At 37.8% G+C, this 20107-nt stretch overlaps 1 protein-coding gene across 3 annotated transcripts in view; it reads left to right on the top strand.

Moving 5' to 3' along the window:
• The window catches only part of LOC121377793, a 102481-nt gene that overhangs the window by 62994 nt on the left and 19380 nt on the right, over positions 1-20107 (top strand). For all 3 annotated transcript variants that reach the window (XM_041505884.1, XM_041505883.1, XM_041505886.1), the window contains 2 exons: positions 9300-9416; positions 11126-11216. In XM_041505884.1, the coding sequence (XP_041361818.1) occupies positions 9300-9416; positions 11126-11216 (208 nt within the window). The remainder of the gene's footprint in view (positions 1-9299; positions 9417-11125; positions 11217-20107) is intronic.

Here is a 20107-nt window from a genome sequence, read left to right as displayed (position 1 = left end):
CAACTGGTATATCAAAGGATGTGGTATGTGTTATCCTGTCTGTGGGATGGTGCATATATAGGAGATCTCTTGCTACTAATGGAAAAATGTAGCAGGTTTCCTCTCTAAGGCTATGCCAGAAGTACCAAATATTTGACGTTCATTAACTGATAATTAATACATATATGTGCTCTAGTGGTGTCGTTAAATAAAAACAAATGTTAACTTTGTGCTGGGATTCCTAAAAGAGAAAAAAATCCTCAATATGCACTATCCCACAACAACAACACCACTAGAGCACATTGATTTATTAATCATCGGCTATTGGATGTCAAACATATGGTCATTTTGACTGAGTCATAGAGAGAAAACCCGCTACATTTTTCCATTAGTGGCAAGCAGTATTTCTGCTAGAAAGAAACTTGGGTTTGGCGCTATGGAATTGAATGCAACCACAGTCAACGGGGGTATTGGGATTGGGGGGTGGGGTGGGGGGTCCTCTCCCAGAAAGAAAAGGGTTAAGTTTAGGGTTAGGGTTAAGAAAAGCATACAGTAATGATAAGAATAATTAATTTTGTTAAACGGTTAACGTAAAAAAAAAAAATCTGCGAAAAAATTTGGTATGGCGCCATACCCATTTTACCCTCTGGCAGAAACCCTGGCAAGTAATCTTTTATATGCACCATCCCACAGACAGGATAACACATACCACAGCCTTTGATATGCCAGTTGTGGTGCACTGGCTGTTATTCAACACTAGACCAGAAAATAGCATTTTATTTACCTTTTAGTAGCTAATATGTTTTTAAACTTGGCACTTTTTCTTTTTTGTTTTGTTTAGTTTTTTAGAAAATATAAATCAACATCAGTGTTACTCAGCTTGAATATGCACTCTCACGCACAAGTCATAATACAGACATTGTTGACATCATACACATTCCACTGAGCTTTCTTCGATTGCCAAAACTCTTTGTTTTATAAAAAAAAGCTACATACTTGGCAAGTCCTGTACTGGAAATAATTGCGTGGGCAAATCACTGTAGTAAAAAGTGTTCCACAAGAAAAAGAAAAAACTAGTTTGTGTTGTATAACGACACCACTAGAGCACATTAATTTATTAATCATCAGCTATTGGATGACAAACATTTGGTAATTTTGACATATTGTCTTAGAGAAGACACCCGCTTCATTTTTCCATTAGTAGCAATGGATCTTTTATTTGCACCATCCTACAGACAGGATAGCACATACCACGGCCTTTGATATACCAGTCATGGTGCACTGCCTGGAACGAGAAATAGCCCAATAGGCCCACTGACAGGGATCAATCCCAAACCGAATGTGCATCACTCGAGCGCTTTACCACTGGGCTACGCCTCGCCCCCAAATTGTGTTGAGATGTTCAGGGTTTAAATTGTCACCGGGCTGCACCGATGGCAATTTCAGTATGATTTACTGTCGGTTCAAGGGACTATTTTTGGTTTTTATATCTGTTGCAAAATTTACTGATTTAAAATTGCCATAGGCAGGCTCAAAATTTCTGTCGGTGAGCATTTTCCTGATGACAAACACATTTCAAAATTGCTGTAGGTAACAAATTCTTCAAGTTCGAGCCCTGCTGTCATTCACCAAATCGCCAAAAGCAATTTAAAGATTAGCTTGGCGAATATAGATCATTACCAATTCGCTTAAACACTAATTCGAACATTTCTATTAATTTTTGGCGTCGAGCTTAAACCCGAGTACGTTAAACAAATCATGTTTTCCTTTCCCAGTGAGTTATGGGTTCGAGACTGATAATAGAGATTTCTTCATTGATCACTATATTCACTTCTTGTTTTTTCCCCCTTCCTCTAATACTCACTTGGAAAGATTTATTGAAAATATTTTTTATATCCTTCCTGTTTTTTACCGACTAGAGGATTCTGGGGGTTTTTTCTTTTTTTATGTGTGTATAATTTAATAAAGCTTGATCCATTTCTTGTGAAGGAATGTTTGCATTAAAGGTTAGCTTTTTTTCCTGATTAGATTTATTTATTTCATAATGGAAAGGTCTGGGAGGTTGTCGAGGAACATGAGTATAAAAACGGCAATTTGTCTCGGAGACTCTGCGATTGGCTCATGTTGGTGCCAGGGCACTTCATGCAGCTTCACGCACTGGCTAGTCTCACTGCCCGATCAATAATATCAAATATAATTTGTAGAACTTGTGAATGAAGAGAGAGACACACGCGGTTTTTTTCTTTTCGATTCCCTGCAGGCCGGGCAAAAACGTGTTGTGGCCGTTCTTCTGATGTGGTGCTGTTATAATCTCGTTTATGTAATGGTAAACACGACAGGGCCGGTGAGCCGAGCCTGCTGACTAGGATTTAGATTAGCTTTTACTTTCCGATTCTGGGACGGGACGTAGCCCAGTGGTAAAGCGCTCGCTTGATGTGTGGTCGGTCTAGAATCGATCCCCATCGGGCTAGTTCTCATTCCAGCCAGTTGCACCATGACTAGTATATCAAGGGCTGTGATAAATATTACCCTGTCTGTGGGATGGTGTATATAAAAGATCCCTTGCTGCTAATCGAAAAGAATAGCCCATGAAGTGGCGACAGCGGGTTTTCTCTCTCAATATCTGTGTGGTCATTAACCATGTGTGACGCCATATAACCGTAAATAAAATGTGTTGAGTGCGTTGTTAAATAAAACATCTTTCTTTTGGGGGGGGGGGGGGTATCAAAGGCTATGGTATGTGTTATCCTGTCTTTGGGATGGTGCAAATAAAAGATCTCTTGCAACTAATGGACAAAGGTAGCAAGTTTTCTCTCTAATGGTCCTACAGACGGGGATCGATCCTACACCGACGGCGCATTAAGCAAGCACTTTACTACTGGGCTACATCCCGCCCCTATTTGTGTAACGGAGAACATTTTATTCAGTATCGTGCCGCAATTCACTATGAAAGATTCAGAGATCGGTACTCAATTTTAAATTACTAAACAGTAGTTGCTGAAAAAATTTCACTTGATTAGAAATATCGCTAATCAAGATTTTGAAAACAAAATGTTCTCTGTGTAATGACACCGGGCCAGCAAGCTAAGCCTGTTCGCTAGGATGTTTTAAAGATCTTTGGAGTCAGTGTTTCTGCCAGAAAGAAATTTTTGGGTATGGCACTATGGAATTGAATGCAACCACAGTCAACAGGGGGTATGGGGGGCCTCCCCCAGAAAAAAAATGGGTTACGTTTAGGGTTAGGGTTAAGAAAATCATACAGTAATGATAAGAGTAATTAATTTTGTCAAAAGGTTAACTTAAAAAAATTAAAATTTGGGTATGGCACCATACCCGTTTTACCCTCTGGCATAAACCCTGGGAATATAACTTGGTTTATAGAGCATAATTCTGACATTTAACAGGTCATTGGATGTATTTATAGTATTATGGAATTAAAATGTAACCGAACCGTAAACAAAATGTGTTGAGTGCATCATTAAATAAATTTTCTCTTCAACAAAAATGATATGCAATTTTTTTTGGTGGTTTTAGCTGGTGAAGATCATCTGCTAGATCTAAAAAAAAAAATGGAGTGCTGTTTGCATTTTGCCTTATGCTATTTTGAGCCATGTGTTAATGTAATATGTAATGGAAAATGTACATGGGGGTGTAGATTCGTAGGGGCGAGTTAATTATTTTTCATGAATCAACAGTTCTGTGTGCATTCTCCAACTTCATCCATTATTCATTAAAACAAATTACCTGATTGCTAAATTAACTTCTATTTTATCTCTCTTTTTTTTTAGAAAATATTGCTTAAAATGGCAAACAGTATTTGTAATATTACTACTAATTACTAATAACTCAAAATGATAGGATTCTTTCAGATCTAACTTGAACAATTCGGTCAGGAAATTCTCAGCAATAGATGGTTGGCATTAAGCGTGATGCACGTGGTAAAAACATGTAACATCTGATTTCCGATTTAGTTTCCGACAGTCTTCGCTGTATTCCGCCAGAATATATTACTATCACTCAGGTCAACAACAGTAACTTTTCTGACCCTTGTTTTGGCTTTGTACGTAATAAATAAAAGATATTCAACAGTAATTTTTTTATATGATATATTTGACATACGGAATTATGAAAATTAACAAAAAATACTGATCTGTAAACAGCGTTGGTTGCTTGTTATAGAAATTTGACAGAGGTCAAGGTTAATAGACCAGTTTTTATTTTAATGTGGCGAAATATTGTACTAATACAGCTATTTTTTTTATTTGAAAGACGTCAGTATTCCAATGACGTCACTTTGCATCTCCTTACAATAACAAACTGGGTACATGATGTTTCCGTTTTAAGAATGCTGGAAAAATTCCAATGTAAAATTGCTATTGAATTTTTTTTGTTTGAACAATACTTATGCACCTGAATGTATTTGAAGAAAATCTTGTGATTAAAAAATTGTACCTTATACAAACTATGGATTTGAAGTGAAATTCTGGTAAGATAAGCTATATTTATTGCCTACGAAGCCAAAACAAGGGTGCAAAAAGTGACTGTCATGGACTGTCATGGACTGTCATGGACCTTAGTATTAGCTTCATAAGGTTTAAATTACATGTTTTATTGATGATGCAGATGTTTGGCCTCTTGACTAAAGCACTGTACTTGTTTACAGTGAATTGTACTTGTTTACAGTGAATTGTACTTGTTTACAGTGAATACGTTCTGTCAGTAGTGGTTTCGAATCCCTGACCTGAATGCATAAAAAGTTCAAATTGTATGTTTTTTGCAGGTGTTGATTCTTGATCCTTGAAAAATAATCTTCACCTAGAACAATAGTGTGATGTCAAAGGTGTGGATTAAGTAGTAGTGTTATGTTTCACCCCTTTACTCATAATTCAGTTAGCTCCTGTAAGCAGTTAGCCAGACATTGTGTAGAACATTAAATTACTCATCATCTCCCATTTCCTGAATTGTGGTAGGTGAAATTCAATCAATGGCCAGCGCTGGGAGATGGTGGGAGGAGAGTTCAATCAGTAATGGTTAGGGATGGGGGGTGGGTGGAGTGGGTGGAGGGGAGGGGAGGATTTAGCATTTACATCTGTTGACATCTTGGACTGGTAGAGATCAGTGTACTGGGTCAGACAGTTTCTCAAAACAAAGGGTGGTCTTCTATTATGTGTTAGTGGCCAAACATTGCCCAGTGGTCAAGCTCTCGATTGTTGCTTGATTGATCCAGGATCCTGTCTTCTCCAGGAAAGGTTGCTGTGTTAGGAAAAATGTAGCGGGTTTCCTGTGATGACTGTGAGTCAGACGTACCATATGTTTGACATCCAGTAGCCGATGATTGATTAACGACTGTGCTCTAGTGGTGTCGTTAAACAAAACAAACTACTTCTCCTCAAGGAAAGGCGAGTGATCAGGCACGCTTCCGGGATATAGCCTGATGCACGGTGTTATTAAACAAAACAAACTTAATATAAAAGATCCCTTGCTACTAATGGAAAAATGTAGCGGCTTTCTCTCTAAGACTATATGTCAGAATTACCAAATGTTTGACATCCAATAGCCGATAATTAATAAATCAATGTGCTCTAGTGGTGTCGTTAAATAAAACAAAACTGTTTCATGGTATTACCAGTGCTTCTCAACCTTTTTATTACCCTTTCACCCAGTACCCCACTATTGGTACATCAAAGGCTGTAGTATGTACTGTTCTGCCAGTGGGATGGTGCATTTAAAAGATCCCTTGAAAAGATTACCTCATGGGTTACTTCTCTACAATATATGATCCTTAACTATATGCTCAATGCCATATAATCTTTGAGTCTTTAGCCATTAGCCCTACGCCATATAATCATTAAAGGGACACACCCTAGTTACGGCTAGTTGTTAACCATTACGGCGTTGTTTTTCGCTATTAAACCTAGTTTTTCACAAATAAAATTGCACTTTACTTACCGTTTATTATTTAGAATATACGTTTCCATTCACCTGAAGTGTTTTTTGGTAATCCTGGTAATCCTGGTGTTTGTAATACCACAAAATGCATTTTTCCTATTTCTGAAAAACGGGCGCACGTTTGAGAAAAAAACGTTGAGCAGACAAGGTCTAATCTATTTTTAGACGGGATATTTCCATTTCAATGTCACAGACGTTTGTATACCACGTGACCGTTATCATTTTGTTTCGATTTGTTTTCTCGTGCACGGTTCGCGCGATCAACATCATTTGTTGTTGTTCATTTGTGAGATTTTTCTTCACAGTTCATGAACATTTTCAGTAACAATAAAGTTCAGACAAGTAAGTATCTCAATACAAAACGTTACAAACCCTTAAAACCAATAATTTTGCTAAGTCCTACGATATCTGGAGAGGGGATACAACCAAGACAGAACAGTTGGAACATGTCCAGGAGAGGTGAAAAGAACGCACCCCAAGTCTGTGAAATTTGTCGTGACGTAGGCATTGTTGTGCTTCGAGCGACATCTACCGGTAACATCAGAATACAAACTTTCAAAATTATTTCAAGCAATTGGGACATGGGATTCCCATGGTATTTATCGATATAAAACCTGCTTTTTCACTCCATTTGATAAAAACGTGATCTAAGTGCAGTGTTCGAGATTAAAAATTTTGGGCAGTATCCCAATTGGATACTAACATTTCAAAATCTGGTATCCCACCAGAGATTTTACTATCCCACTTAAATGAAAGTCATAAATAACATCATAACAAACTTGAAAAACACTGTTCTCATTTCCAGTCTACTGCTACGCTGCAATCGAAATTGCGGAATTCGTAAAATTCGCAGTCAAACGGAATCAGCAAAAAGATTTGTTGCATCTATTTTTGAGTAATACTGACATAAATTAATATTTAGCAGTAATATATTAGTATTTCCGACATTACTAATGATAAACCTACCTGTATAAATTTTCTGCAGATGTGGAATCAATATCTCAAATAAAATTTGAAGGGAGGAAACATCAAACAAAAACAATAGCGACTTAGCGGGTCCCAGTCCATTGCTATGCCGCTATTACTCCAGTGTAGCATTAGACTGGGTAACGAGTTGGGGGAGATATTGTTACGACATAGCATTAGACTGGGTTCGAGCTCGAAAATACTGTTACTTAACTTCACCAGTAAATGACGACTTTCATTGTTTCAGCGAAAAATAAAAGTGCAGGATTAAAAATAAAAAAAACCATTGTATGGTATCCCGGTGGGATACTGGGTTATTGAAGTCTGGTATCCAAAATTAAATTCTGGTATCCCCGGGATATTGGGATACCGTTAATCTCGAACACTGAAGTGTGTTACAGGTTTGTAGATTAACCGAATTATAATTTATTTTCGCTGGATGGAACTAGGGTGTGCGGCTTTAAGTGTTAAGTCATATATACCATATGCCATAAAATCGTTAAGTGTTTAACCATATACCCTATGCCATATAAGCATTGATTGTTTAGCTATAAGTCCTATGCCATATAATTGTTGATTGTTTAGCCATATGCCATATAATTGTTGTGTTTAGCCATATATTATGCCATTTAATTGTTGAGTGTTTAGCCCTTTGCCATAATTATAATCATTGAGTGTTTAGCCATATGCCATATAATCATTGAGTGTTTAGCCATATGCCTTATAATCGTTGAGTGTTTAGTCATATATGCCCGTTGCCATATAATTGTTGAGTGTTTAGCCATATATTATGCCATATAATTGTTGAGTGTTTAGCCCTATGCCATATAATCGTTGAGTGTTTAGCCATATGCCTTATAATCATTGAGTGTTTAGCCATATGCTTTATAATCGTTGAGTGTTTAGTCATATATGCCCGTTGCCATATAATTGTTGTGTTTAGCCATATATTATGCCATATAATTGTTGAGTGTTTACCCATATGCCATATAATTGGTGAGTGTTTAATCATATGCCATATAATTGTTGAGTGTTTAGGCATATGCCATATAATTGTTGAGTGTTTAGCCATATATTATGCCATATAATCATTGAGTGTTTAACCATATACCATATAATCGTTGAGTGTTTAGCTATATGCCATATAATTGTTGAGTGTTTACCCATATATTATGCCATATAATTGTTGAGTGTTTAGCCATATGCCATATAATTGTTGAGTATTTTGTCATATGCCACAATATTGTTGAGTGTTTAGTCATATCCCCTATGCCATATAATTGTTGAGTGTTTAGTGCCTTGTCCAATAAACGACTTCTTCCTTCCTGTCTTCTTGCTGTGTGATAACCTCGGGAGGGATTATAATTGCAGCAGACAACAAACATTCAAAGCATCCAGGATTTGTTTTCCACAAGATGGTCCCCATCAGTATTGATTTTTACCGTGGCCGTTATTTCAGTTTTTAACTGTAATCTTTTAGAACCTTGTATCCCATTGAGATTAATGATTGTGGGATGAGGAAAGCAGCCTGTATTCACGGAGATGGTGTGTACAATTAGTCTGGGCCCATATTTTCGAAGCTATCTTAGCCTACGAAATCGTGAAATCATCGTAAGCTATGACGTCACTATGGCGTGCGCTGTAGTGACGTCACAACCTACGACGGTTTTACGATTTCGTAGCGCTAAGATGGCTTCGAAAATAGGGCCCCTGGTGAGCAATCCCTTGATATGTGGGATCGATCCCTATCGGTGGACCCATTGGGCTATTTCTCACTTCATCCAGTGCACCACGACTGGTATATCAAAGGCTGTGGTGTGTGCTATCCTGTCTGTGGGATGGTGCATATAAAAGATCCCTTGCTACTAATGGAAAAATGTAGCAGCTTTCCTGTCTAAGACTATTTGTAAAAATTACCACGAAAAATACATCGGCTGTTGGGTGTCAACTACAGTAAATGCGTAAATAAAGTGATGATTAACATCAATATAAAAATTCAAGAGTTAACCACATGTACATAATTTAATGGAAATGTTTTATTTAACAACGCACTCAACACATATTATTTTACGGTTATATGGCATCAGACATATGGTTAAGGACCACACAGATCTTGAGAGAGGAAACCTGCTGTCGCCACTTCATGGGCTAGTCTTATCGATTAAAAGCAAGGGATCTTTTATATACACCATCCCACAGATAGGGTAGTACATACCACGGCCTTTGCTATGCCAGTCATGGTGCACTGCCTGGAACAAGAAATAGCCCAATGGGTCCACCAACGGGGATTGATCCCAGACCAACCGCGCATCGAGCGAGCACTTTACAACTGGGCTACGTTCCGCTCCCATAATTTAATGATTTAATATTATAAATTTTACAATAATCTTGTTTGTATTTTCCAGGGTCCCTGAAAGGGTTGCACTGAAAGTGATAAAAAATGTGGAGAAATACCGCGAAGCCGCCAAGCTTGAGATTAACGTGCTGGAGAAGTTGCGTGAAAAAGACAGAGAATCAAAGTAGTAAGTACCTCGTTTACACACCTGTTGGTGAGAACACCATGCATTATTTTTGATATCACATGGGCTGTTAATACACATATACGTGTGTAAAGAAGTTCAAGACCTACGACTGGCTGCTCCTAGGTGATGACCAGGGCCCCGTTCCACAAAGCGATCTTAGCCCTAAGATCACCTTAAGTGCATAGCTACCTTATGCACTAAGGTGATCTTAGTGCTAAGATCGCTTCGTGGAACGGGGCCCAGGCTCCGTATTCATAAACATACTTAAGTCAGTGTATGATATCTAAATACATACTTAAAGTACATAGATAAGTATCATACATTCACTTAAGTACGTTTATGAATATGGAGCAAGAGGCCTAATTCACTAAACTCTCGCAACTTTGCGATCTCAGTGTAATGCTAATACACTTGTAAAGAGGATGCTTTGTTGTCTAGCAGAGCCTAAGAGACCTTTGTGAATGAGGCCCCAGGTCACCAGTGTCATGCAGCCAATGAAAAACAACACAGTGTAAATCGATTTCACTGTGATGTATAGTTAACCTGACAATCGTGTCTGTGATGCATAAGTTTGCTACAAGTGTAACGGCTGTAAATAAATTTTTAGTTGAAAAAGATGTTAAAATTTGCTTAAAATCTGCTTTTTGAAGATATGTAAGAAATAGAGTAATACATTTGTGTCCGTTCGATACCATTTGTCTCACAACTCGTTGTTTAATAACATATGAAACTCGCTTTTACTTGTTAGATACATTTTAAAACAACTTGTGAGATAAATGGTATTTAACGGCCACTCGTGTATTTCTTACCTGGCATAGGGCTTTGAAAATTGCGAGAGCGATAGTTTCCTTCTCGCATCTCTTGCGTAAGTATATTTTGCGTAACCCATTTTTCGTTTGCGGGCATTGAATTTATGACATTATTTACATGATCATGATGGGTTACCTAAAAACAAAATGGGTTACCTGAATTTGTTTTTGCGTAACCCATAAATGGTTTATGCAAATTTTCAATTCTCAGAGGCGTGTGGCATCTATTCATGTGACATCATCAGTGTCCTGTTTACAAAATTTTATATATATTTTTTTTTTTATATTGCAATAACAGCTTAAAGGCATATTTTTTACTACTGGAGCCATTTATGATCACTGTAATCAAACATTACTTATATTTTATTGTTTAGATTATCTATTTCCATACAGCCGAAGTGTTTCTGGTCATCCTGGTGTTTCTAATACCACAACATGCATTTTTCATATTTTTAAAAACGCATGTGCGTCGGAGAAGTAACTGTTATGGAGTCGCGTTTTAGTTTATTTTTAAAAGTATTTCAGTGTCACAGACTTTCTTGTTTTTTCACTCCGTTGTATCCAAATTTGTTACAAGTTTGTAAATTAACTAAACTTAGTGTCCATTTTTACAGGGTGAAACGAGTCTAGGTGAAAATTATGCCTGTCCCTTTAAATACGAACATAAGTATAAAAAAAATAAAAAATAAAAAAAGCTTTTAAGCATGTTCACAGAATCAAGATTGATCACTCATGTGAATGCTGATAGCTTTATTTATTCCGACTGGTCGCATTTTGACTGCAATTGAGATTAGATATTGTTATGATAGTATTGCGTGTCTAGACTTAGCCGAGAATGGATGGGAAAGAGTTAATGACATGATAAACATTTCCTTTAAAAATATGTGTATTTTATTTCAGTTTGTGTGTGCGCATGTTGGACTGGTTCGACTATCATGGCCACATTTGTCTCGCCTTCGAAATGCTTGGTCTCAGTGTCTTCGATTTCCTGGTAAGTACACGTAACAGCCAGCCTTTTGACACATGGTTGAGTCCATTGAAAGTTAAAGCCATATTGTCACAGACAACTAACCTATTTAATGGTCTAACAAAATATTACCTGAACAAAAATAATTTGATTTGTCCCTAAATGTACTTTATTCAACCATCTTCATAACCACCATACTCCATTTATTAATGATATTTTGTTAAAAATAATTGAATTATGGCAATGGTCCATAATTCAAAAACTAAAGTAGATGAGAGGGTTGACATGGATTTCACTCCATCATGGTTCAGTTAAGGTGATGTAATAGCTAGATTTGGTTTCCAACAATTAATGTAATTTTTATTTATTATTCATTTTTAGAGAAATAAGGTCCTTAAATCTGTGACAGTATGCCTTTAAAGGGACACACCCTAGTTTTTAAACACTAAGGCATATTTTTCACTGTCGGAGCCATTTATGATCACTGAAATCAAACATTACTTATATTTTATTGGTTAGATTATCCATTTATGTACAACCAAAGTGTTTCTGGTCATCCTGGTGTTTCTAATAACACAAAAAGCATTTTTCATATTTTTAAAAAAGCACTTGCATCTGAGAAGTAACTGTTGTGGAGTCGCGTTTTATTCAATTTTTAGAAGGTATTTCAACGTCACAGATTCTTGTTTGACTTTGTTGTGTCCAAATTTGTTACAGGTTTGTAAATTAGTGTCCATTGTTGTGGGTTGAAACTAGAGTCTAGGTGAAAATTATGCCTTAGTGTTTAAAAACTAGGGTCTAGGTGAAAATTATGCCTTAGTGTTTAAAAACTAGGGTCTGTCTGTCCCTTTAAAGCATGCTTGTTCTGGTTATAGTATGTTTCTTGCACACATCTGACCAAAAAAAAAGTGTTTTATCTAGCAACACAACTAGAACACATAGATTTACTAATCATCAAGTACTGGATATCATACATTTTGGTAATTTTGACATATAGTCTTATAGAGGAAACCGGCTACAATTTTCCGTTAGTAGTAATGGATTTTTATATCAGGCGTGGGAATTCTCGGATCAGCTGCTTTCCTCTCATGGAACATTGACTTTCCTCGCAGTTTAATCGTCCTTTCCTCCAAAATGTGTCGGATGGCACAGATTTTAACCTAGAATTTCGAGAATTTCCGGGACCCCTTTAGATTTCCTCTTTTTTACAGTTCACCAATTCCCACCCCTGTTACCCTGTTATATGCACCATCCCACAGACGGGGTAGCGCATAACACGGCCTTTGATATATACCAGTCATGGTGCACTGTCTGGAACAAAAAATAGCAAGCGCTTTACCACTGGGCTACTTCCCACCCCCACGTCTGACAAAGACAGAGGCCTATTCATAGTAAGCATTAAATTTAAATACAGGTTTAAGCTGCAGAGATAAGATAAAAACTTATCACAAGTAAACATTCTACATTTGGAACATAGGACAAAACGTACATACTATTAACAGTATATCATAGACCTTGGAAGAGTAGGGGGCTTGGAGGAGGGGGACATTGGAGATAATGCATTGACACCCGCCCCAGATAAAATCAATTATATACACAACCATGGCAGTTTAGAAAAAAAAATCACTGCAAAAAAAAAAAAAAAAATGGTGTGAAAAATAAGTCTCGAAGCCACTTTCCATGGCAGTTTTGTGATTAATGTGTAAGGGATGAGTTGAATGTGTCAGCATTACAAAAATAAATCATTAAATAAGTAAAGAGGCATAGAAAATTGAAAATTCTATGGCAAAATAAAGGCTACAGAAAATATAAAAGACATCACAGTGATCTCCACTGCATTGCTGTTTGCTGAGGTTAATTGCGATGGTCAATATAGTAGCACCTACCTACCCGAGCTACTGTTATTTTCTGATGCCTATGTGTGTGTATATATTAAAGGGCCCATTTTTCGTTCTAGCCAATACACCACAACTGGTATATCAAAGGCCGTGGTATGTGCTGACATATAATCTTAGAAAGGAAACCTGTTACATGTTTTCATTAGTAGAAAGGCATCTTATATGCACCATCCCACAGACAGGATAACACAAACCACGACATTTGATGTACGAGTCATGGTACACTGGCCGGGACAAGAAATAGCCTAATAGGCCTACTGCTGGGGATCAACCGTAGACTGATCACACATCAAACGCAGGGCTTGACCTAACCGCGGCACCAACGGCAATTGCCGTCGTTTAGATATAAATTGCCGTAGGTAGAGAGCATCACCAGTGGCAACCGGTAAAGCTCCTCAACAATGGCGAAATGTATATACCTGGTGTACATTATCTGCCAATATTTAACATTTGCACATTTAAAAGATGTCTTCATATAACAAGATAGCCTTTCAGTCAGGTTTATTTGCTGCAAATGTTACTTTAAAAAAAAATTGCCATAGGCGGGTTCAAAATTGCCATTTGAGGACTGTTTCACCCATTGCAATTCTTTTAAAAATTGCAGTGGGAGACAGATTCTTACGTTCGAGCCCTGCAAGCGAGTGTTTTACCACTGAGCTACATCCTGCCTCTAAAAATGTGTTGAGTGCATTGCTAAATGAAACATTTCTATATACAGTATATATGAATCTGGTCGATATTAGACATATAATTAAAGGGACACATTCTAGTTTTTAAACACTAAGGCGTCTTTTGTCACTATTAGCGCCATTTATGATCACTGAAATCAAACATTACTTACATTTTATTGTTTAGATTATTCATTTCCGTACAACCGAAATGTTTCTGGTCATCCTGGTGTTTCTAATACCACAAAATGTATTTTTCATATTTTTAAAAACGCATGTGCATCGGAATTAATGGTTATGGAGTCGCGGTGTAGTCTTATTTTTAAAGGTATTTCAGCGTCACAGACTCTTGTTTGTCTCTGTTGTATCCAAATTTGTTACAGGTTTGTAAATTAACCGAACTTAGTGTCCATTTTGTATGGGTTGAAACTAGGGTCTAGGTGAAAAATATGCCTCGGTAATTAAAAACTAGGGTCTGTACCTTTAATACATTTTTCCACCATGTAATACCTTCACATCTGTAAGATGCACATGGTCAGCTCTGGATAAGACCAAAGATCAGAGTGACCTTTTCTTTGAAAGTGACATAAAAAAATTTACAAGAGTAGAACATGTTACTGGATGTGGTTTCCATCAAGAGGTTTACAGTCGGCATTTCCAGCCCATCTGTTTCCTGTTACTACAGCCTATTCCACAAAACATTCACACAAGCTGGTTTGTCTTTTTCTCTCCTGTATTATGTTCTAGCATTTGGTTGAGTGCTTGTTTGAGGTACTTGTGTTGCAGGATCGAACCACCTTGGTGGATCCATTCAGCTGATGGGTTTTTTTCTCATTCCAACCAGTGCACCACAACTGGACAAAAGCCGTGGTACATGTATGTGTTTTCTTGTCTGTGGGAAAGTGCATATAAAAGATCCCTTGCTTCATTACGAAAAATGTAGCGGATTTCCTCTGATGACTACAAGTCAGAATTACCAAATGTTTGACATCCAGTAACCGATGATTTATTAATCAATGTGCTCCAGTGGTGTCGTTAAAGAAAACAAACCTTTTTGCCTAGCATTTGATTTACTTGAAAGGTGGGATGTAACCCATTGTTAAAGCATTCACCTGATGCGCGGTCGGTCTAAGATCGATCTCCGGCAGTGGCCCCATTGCGCTGTTTCTCGTTCCAGTCAGTGCACCACGACTGGTATATCAAAAGCTGTGGTATGTGCTATCCTGTTTGTGGGATGGTACATATAAAATATTACATGCTACTAATAGAAAAATATAGCGGGTTTCCGCTCTTAAGACTATATGTCAAAATTACCAAATGTTCTGATATCCAATAGATGATTAATAAATCAATGTGCTCTAGTGGTGTCGTTAAACAAAAATGAAACTTGTTTTTTTAATTTACTTGAACTTAAGCGAGCACTTAACCGACTGAGCTAAATCCAGTCCCTTTGTACTAAGTATATATAAAAATGAACACGGAAGAAAACATCTACATCTGACGTACATCCTGTTTTTCTTTTTATCTAAAGTTTATTATATATACATGTTGACAGGACAAGCACCCTATTGTTATTAACATCCGTTTGTACAAGTCTGTACTTCCTAGGGCAGTCTCACTGATGTGTATGGAGGAAGTACTGAACTTTTAATCAGGGAAAATGTTGAATAGAACATAATTTCTCCAGCACTATGGTTTGTTCCACAAGACAAACTCACAGAACACACACACACAGACAGAGAGAGAGAGAAGACACACATACTACTCAAAAGAATTTAAGGGTTAAAAATTTATAACCAAATAAGGTTCAGAGTGTATTAGATTGATGATGTAAACTACACCAAAAATTTAATTTATTGTTCCATATTTACAAAAAAACACAAATAAACGTCACTGTATACAAGAAAGTCACATGACATGCTGTCAAAGTTGAAGGTTGTCAAACATGGATTTTACACATTAGAACATTTGTTTAATAGTGTGTGAATCCACCCCTGGCGCGAATACACTCGACACATCATTGCCTCATGCTGTTGATCAGACGTCTGAAGAACTCTTGGGGAATGGCCTGCCACTCTGCCATAAGAAGTTGACCCAGATCATGAAGGTTGGCCGGAGGGGCATGGTTATCCTGAACTCTCCTGCCTAATTTGTCCCAGGCGTGCTTTATTGGGGCCAAGTCAGGCGAATATGCTGGCCAATCCATCCTGGCGATACCTTGTTGTCTGAGAAAGTCCGTTACCACCCTGGCACGGTGGGGTCTGGCATTGTCATCCTGCAGAACTGCCCCGCCGCCAATCTGCTGAAGGCCTGGGAGAACCAACGGCTGTATAATCTTATTCAGATAGCGGATTCCATTCAGATTGCCATCCACCACATAGAGGGGGGTCCTGTGGTGGATAGAGATGCCGCCCCACACCATGACACTGCCACCACCGAACCGGTGACATTGTCTAACGTTAACGTCAGCGAAGCACTCCCCAGGACGTCTGTAGACACGAACCCGACCGTCGTTGAACTGGAGACAACCTGGACTCATCAGTGAACATCACTCGACCCCACTGAACACGTTGCCACCGCAGATGAAGTGTGCACCAGTGACGTCTGGCCGTTCTGTGACGTGGTAGGAGTGGTGGTCGAACAGCCTGGCGACGGCAGCGTAGATTATTGGCTCTCAGACTATTGCGTATGGTTTGATCAGACACTTGAGTTCCAGTCGCAGTCCGCAGATTGTCACGTAATCGGCGTGCAGTGGTTGTGCGTTGACGTAGAGCCATATTGGTGATGTAGCGGTCCTCTCTATTTGTAGTGCTTCGGGGTCTTCCCGAACATGGACGATTTCGAACAGAATTCGTTGCTTGGTACCGTTGCCACAGTCGGCCAATGACACTCTGACTGACACCAAGTCTCAGAGCAACATTTCTTTGCGTATTGCCATCCTGAAGCCAAGCAATAGCCCTTCCTCGATCTTCGATAGTCAGTTGACGTCGTACCATTGTTGAATTTGGAGTGTGCACCGTACACGAACGCAAGCTCCAATTATACGGAAATTCAGCATTGGGAACATGGAATACACATGCAAAGCGTGCAAATAAAGCGCTTTGTGAAAAAGCAAGTTATGGGCACTTAGCAGACCTTTCGCTTTCGCCCTAATTTACGTGCAAATGTAAGCATGTTTTCGCCATTAGAACTAGTCGACAGTGTCAATGACAGTGGATTTTAATTCATTTATGGGTTGCTTAGACCCACTTTCGTCAAAATGGAACAATACCATGTGTGACATTATGGTCTAGCTAATATAATTGACATTCAGAAAATAATGTCGAAAATATCGTCTGACCCTTAAATTCTTTTGAGTAGTATACATACACACACACAACACATACACACAACACATACACACACAACACATACACAGACACATACACACACACACACATTCACACTCGCACTCACACACACATACACATACATACACACACAAGACACATACACACCCACACACCCACACACACACACAGAAAAATAAACACATGCACCTGCCTGAAATAATCTGCTTAGTCGGGATGTCTGAAGATGCTAGTTTTGTTCGGAAATCAAATTAAGAAATCGGCTCCACCTGCTACAGCGCTAGAAATACTGCAGAGCAAACCAGACTAGATCTTGTAAAGACATTGCATCAGTAAATTTAACATCTGTTCCAGAAATTATTATGTGGGTGTGGTGGTGGGGAGGGGTGTGGGAGGGGCAATTTTTTAAAACCCACCAGACATAAAATTAATTTCTATTTAAAGTGACAGATCCTAGTTTTTAAACACTATGACATATTTGTCACTATTAGAGCCGTTTTTAACGCTTGAAATCAGACATAATTTAGATTTCATTGTGTAGATTATACATTTCCATTCATCTTAAGTGTTTTTGTTTATCCTGGTGTTTCTAATACCATAAAATTTATTTTTCATAATTAAAAAAATGCATGTACCTCTGAGAAGTAATGGTTATGAAGACAAGCTCTAGTCAACTTTCTAAGAGTGTTGCCCAATTTCAGCATCACAGACTCTTATTTCACTGTTTGCCATGGGATCAGTGATTTTAAAAAATGTACTAGCCACATTTTTAAAATCCACTAGCCATGGGATATAATGATTTAAAAAATGTACTAGCTACGATTAAAAATTCACCAGCCCTAATAGTTAATACAATTTTACTAAATAATAGTAATAATCAGATATGTCACCTAAAGACGGAGATGGAGCTTTAAAGCACTAACATTGGGAGTTGGGGTAGGGTAAGGATATTCATATTTACAAAATAGACTTCACTGCAATATTTGACAAAACAAATTTTCACTAGCCTTCAGGCATGTCAAAAATTGTTATTTACTAGTCCAACATCGAATATCACTAGCCATGGTTGTGGGGCTACCATAATCTAGAATCCCTGGTTTAGAGTTAAAACTGAGATGTCCAGATGATATATAATGGTTCCTTTAGAATCTCTCCAGTCCTATGCTCTGTTCCAGAAGATTCATCCAGGATTACCATAACTTGTATACAGAGGTGCCTGGAGGTGTATGTTTCATCAACATACAGCAGTATGGCTTGTTTCAGAAAACAAGTGAAAACGAAGTTATCTCCATCTGGCACACATAATGCAGAAGATCTTGCAGAAATTCTGACAAATATTCAAAGAAAATCGAGAATGGTACTTTGTTCTCCACAATAGCAAAGGCTGTGGTATCTGCCATCTTGTCTGTGGGATGGTGTATATAAAAGATCCCTTGCTACTAATGGGAAAATATTGCAGGTTTCCTTTCTAAGACTGTATGTCAAATTTACCAAATGTAGAAATTCTAACAGATAGTCAAAGAAAATTGAGAATGGTACTTTGTTAGAGAACTCCACAATATCAAAGGCTGTGGTATGTGCCGTCTTGTCTGTGGGATGGTGCATGTAAAAGATCTCTTGCTAATAATGGAAAAATGTAGCGGGTTTCTATTCTAAGACTATGTCAAAATTACCAAACTTATGTTTGACATCCAATAGCCGATGATTAATAAATCAATGTGCTCTAGTGGTGTTGTTAAACAAAGCAAACTCTCTTCTTTGGTACCATGCAACCTGCACTCCCCACTGGCTGGACTGGAAGAGAACTAAAACGACTAATATTTTAACAAGCTTTTTTTTGGTGTTTGTGAAATCATCTGATGACCATTCTGTTAGACTGTTACACAACGACTGGTATATGAAAGGCCGTGGTATGTGCTATTCTGTCTGTGGGAAGGGGCACATAAAAGATCCCTTGCTACAAATGGAAAAATGTAGCGGGTTTCCTCTCTAAGACTGTATGTCAGAATAACCAAATTTATGTTTGACATTCAATAGCTGATGATTAATAGTCAATGTGCTCTAGTGGTATCGTTAAACAAAACAAACTTTTTGTTTGTTCTCCACAAAGACTTGTTAAATAAAAAACCACTGCCTATGTGTGCAATTCAAATAGTAGTATACCGTAAGATAAATAGAGGTTATTATACAAGCTGATGTGTCGTCAGGATTTTTGTATTGCCCTTAGCGAGAGTGAGACTAATATATGAATCCTGACATGAGTTTCATAAAATAATAATTTCTTTATTATCCGTATTATCCATAATATTAGTTTTTATGCAGTGTTTCCCCTATATGCCGGTCGGATTTGCCATTACACATGTAAATAACTATTACTATTAGATATCAATTTATATTTAACAAAGCATGCATCTGTTAATGTCTAATTTCATTAATTTATTTATTCATTCATTCATTCATTCATTTATTACCTAAAATTTGTTTCATCCCCAATAGCCAATATATTTTTTGTGGTGGTGTGTAGGCCTAATTGTGTGGTTGAAATAAATAAAAAAAAGACTCAAGGAATTTTGTAGTGATAATGAAAATATAAATACCAGTATGTTGAGACCCATATTTTGTGGTAACGTGAGACGCTATGCTTATTTAATGCCTGTATAGACTGAAAACTCCCACTCCCACCCACACGCCTGTACAATTTCAGGAGTGGCAAAAAGTTCACAATGCATGTACGTACATACCTACACACATGCACAGTTGTCAAGAGGAATTTTTGTTCCCGCATTCTTATCTCTGATAGATTACCGTACTCTAATAAACCCCAAAAGTTTGTTTAGTTTAACAACACCACTAGAGCACATTGATTTATTAATCATCGGCTATTGGATGTCAAACATATGGTCATTTTGACTGAGTCAGAGAGAGAAAACCCGCTGCATTTTTCCATTAGTGGCAAGCAGTATTTCTGCTAGAAAGAAACTTGGGTTTGGCGCTATGGA

This window comes from Gigantopelta aegis, chromosome 7, assembly GCF_016097555.1.
Source record: "Gigantopelta aegis isolate Gae_Host chromosome 7, Gae_host_genome, whole genome shotgun sequence".
NCBI classification, from domain to species: Eukaryota; Metazoa; Mollusca; class Gastropoda; order Neomphalida; family Peltospiridae; genus Gigantopelta; species Gigantopelta aegis.
The sequence above is the reverse complement of the archived record's forward strand: the minus strand, read 5'-3'. Positions and strand labels throughout refer to the sequence as shown.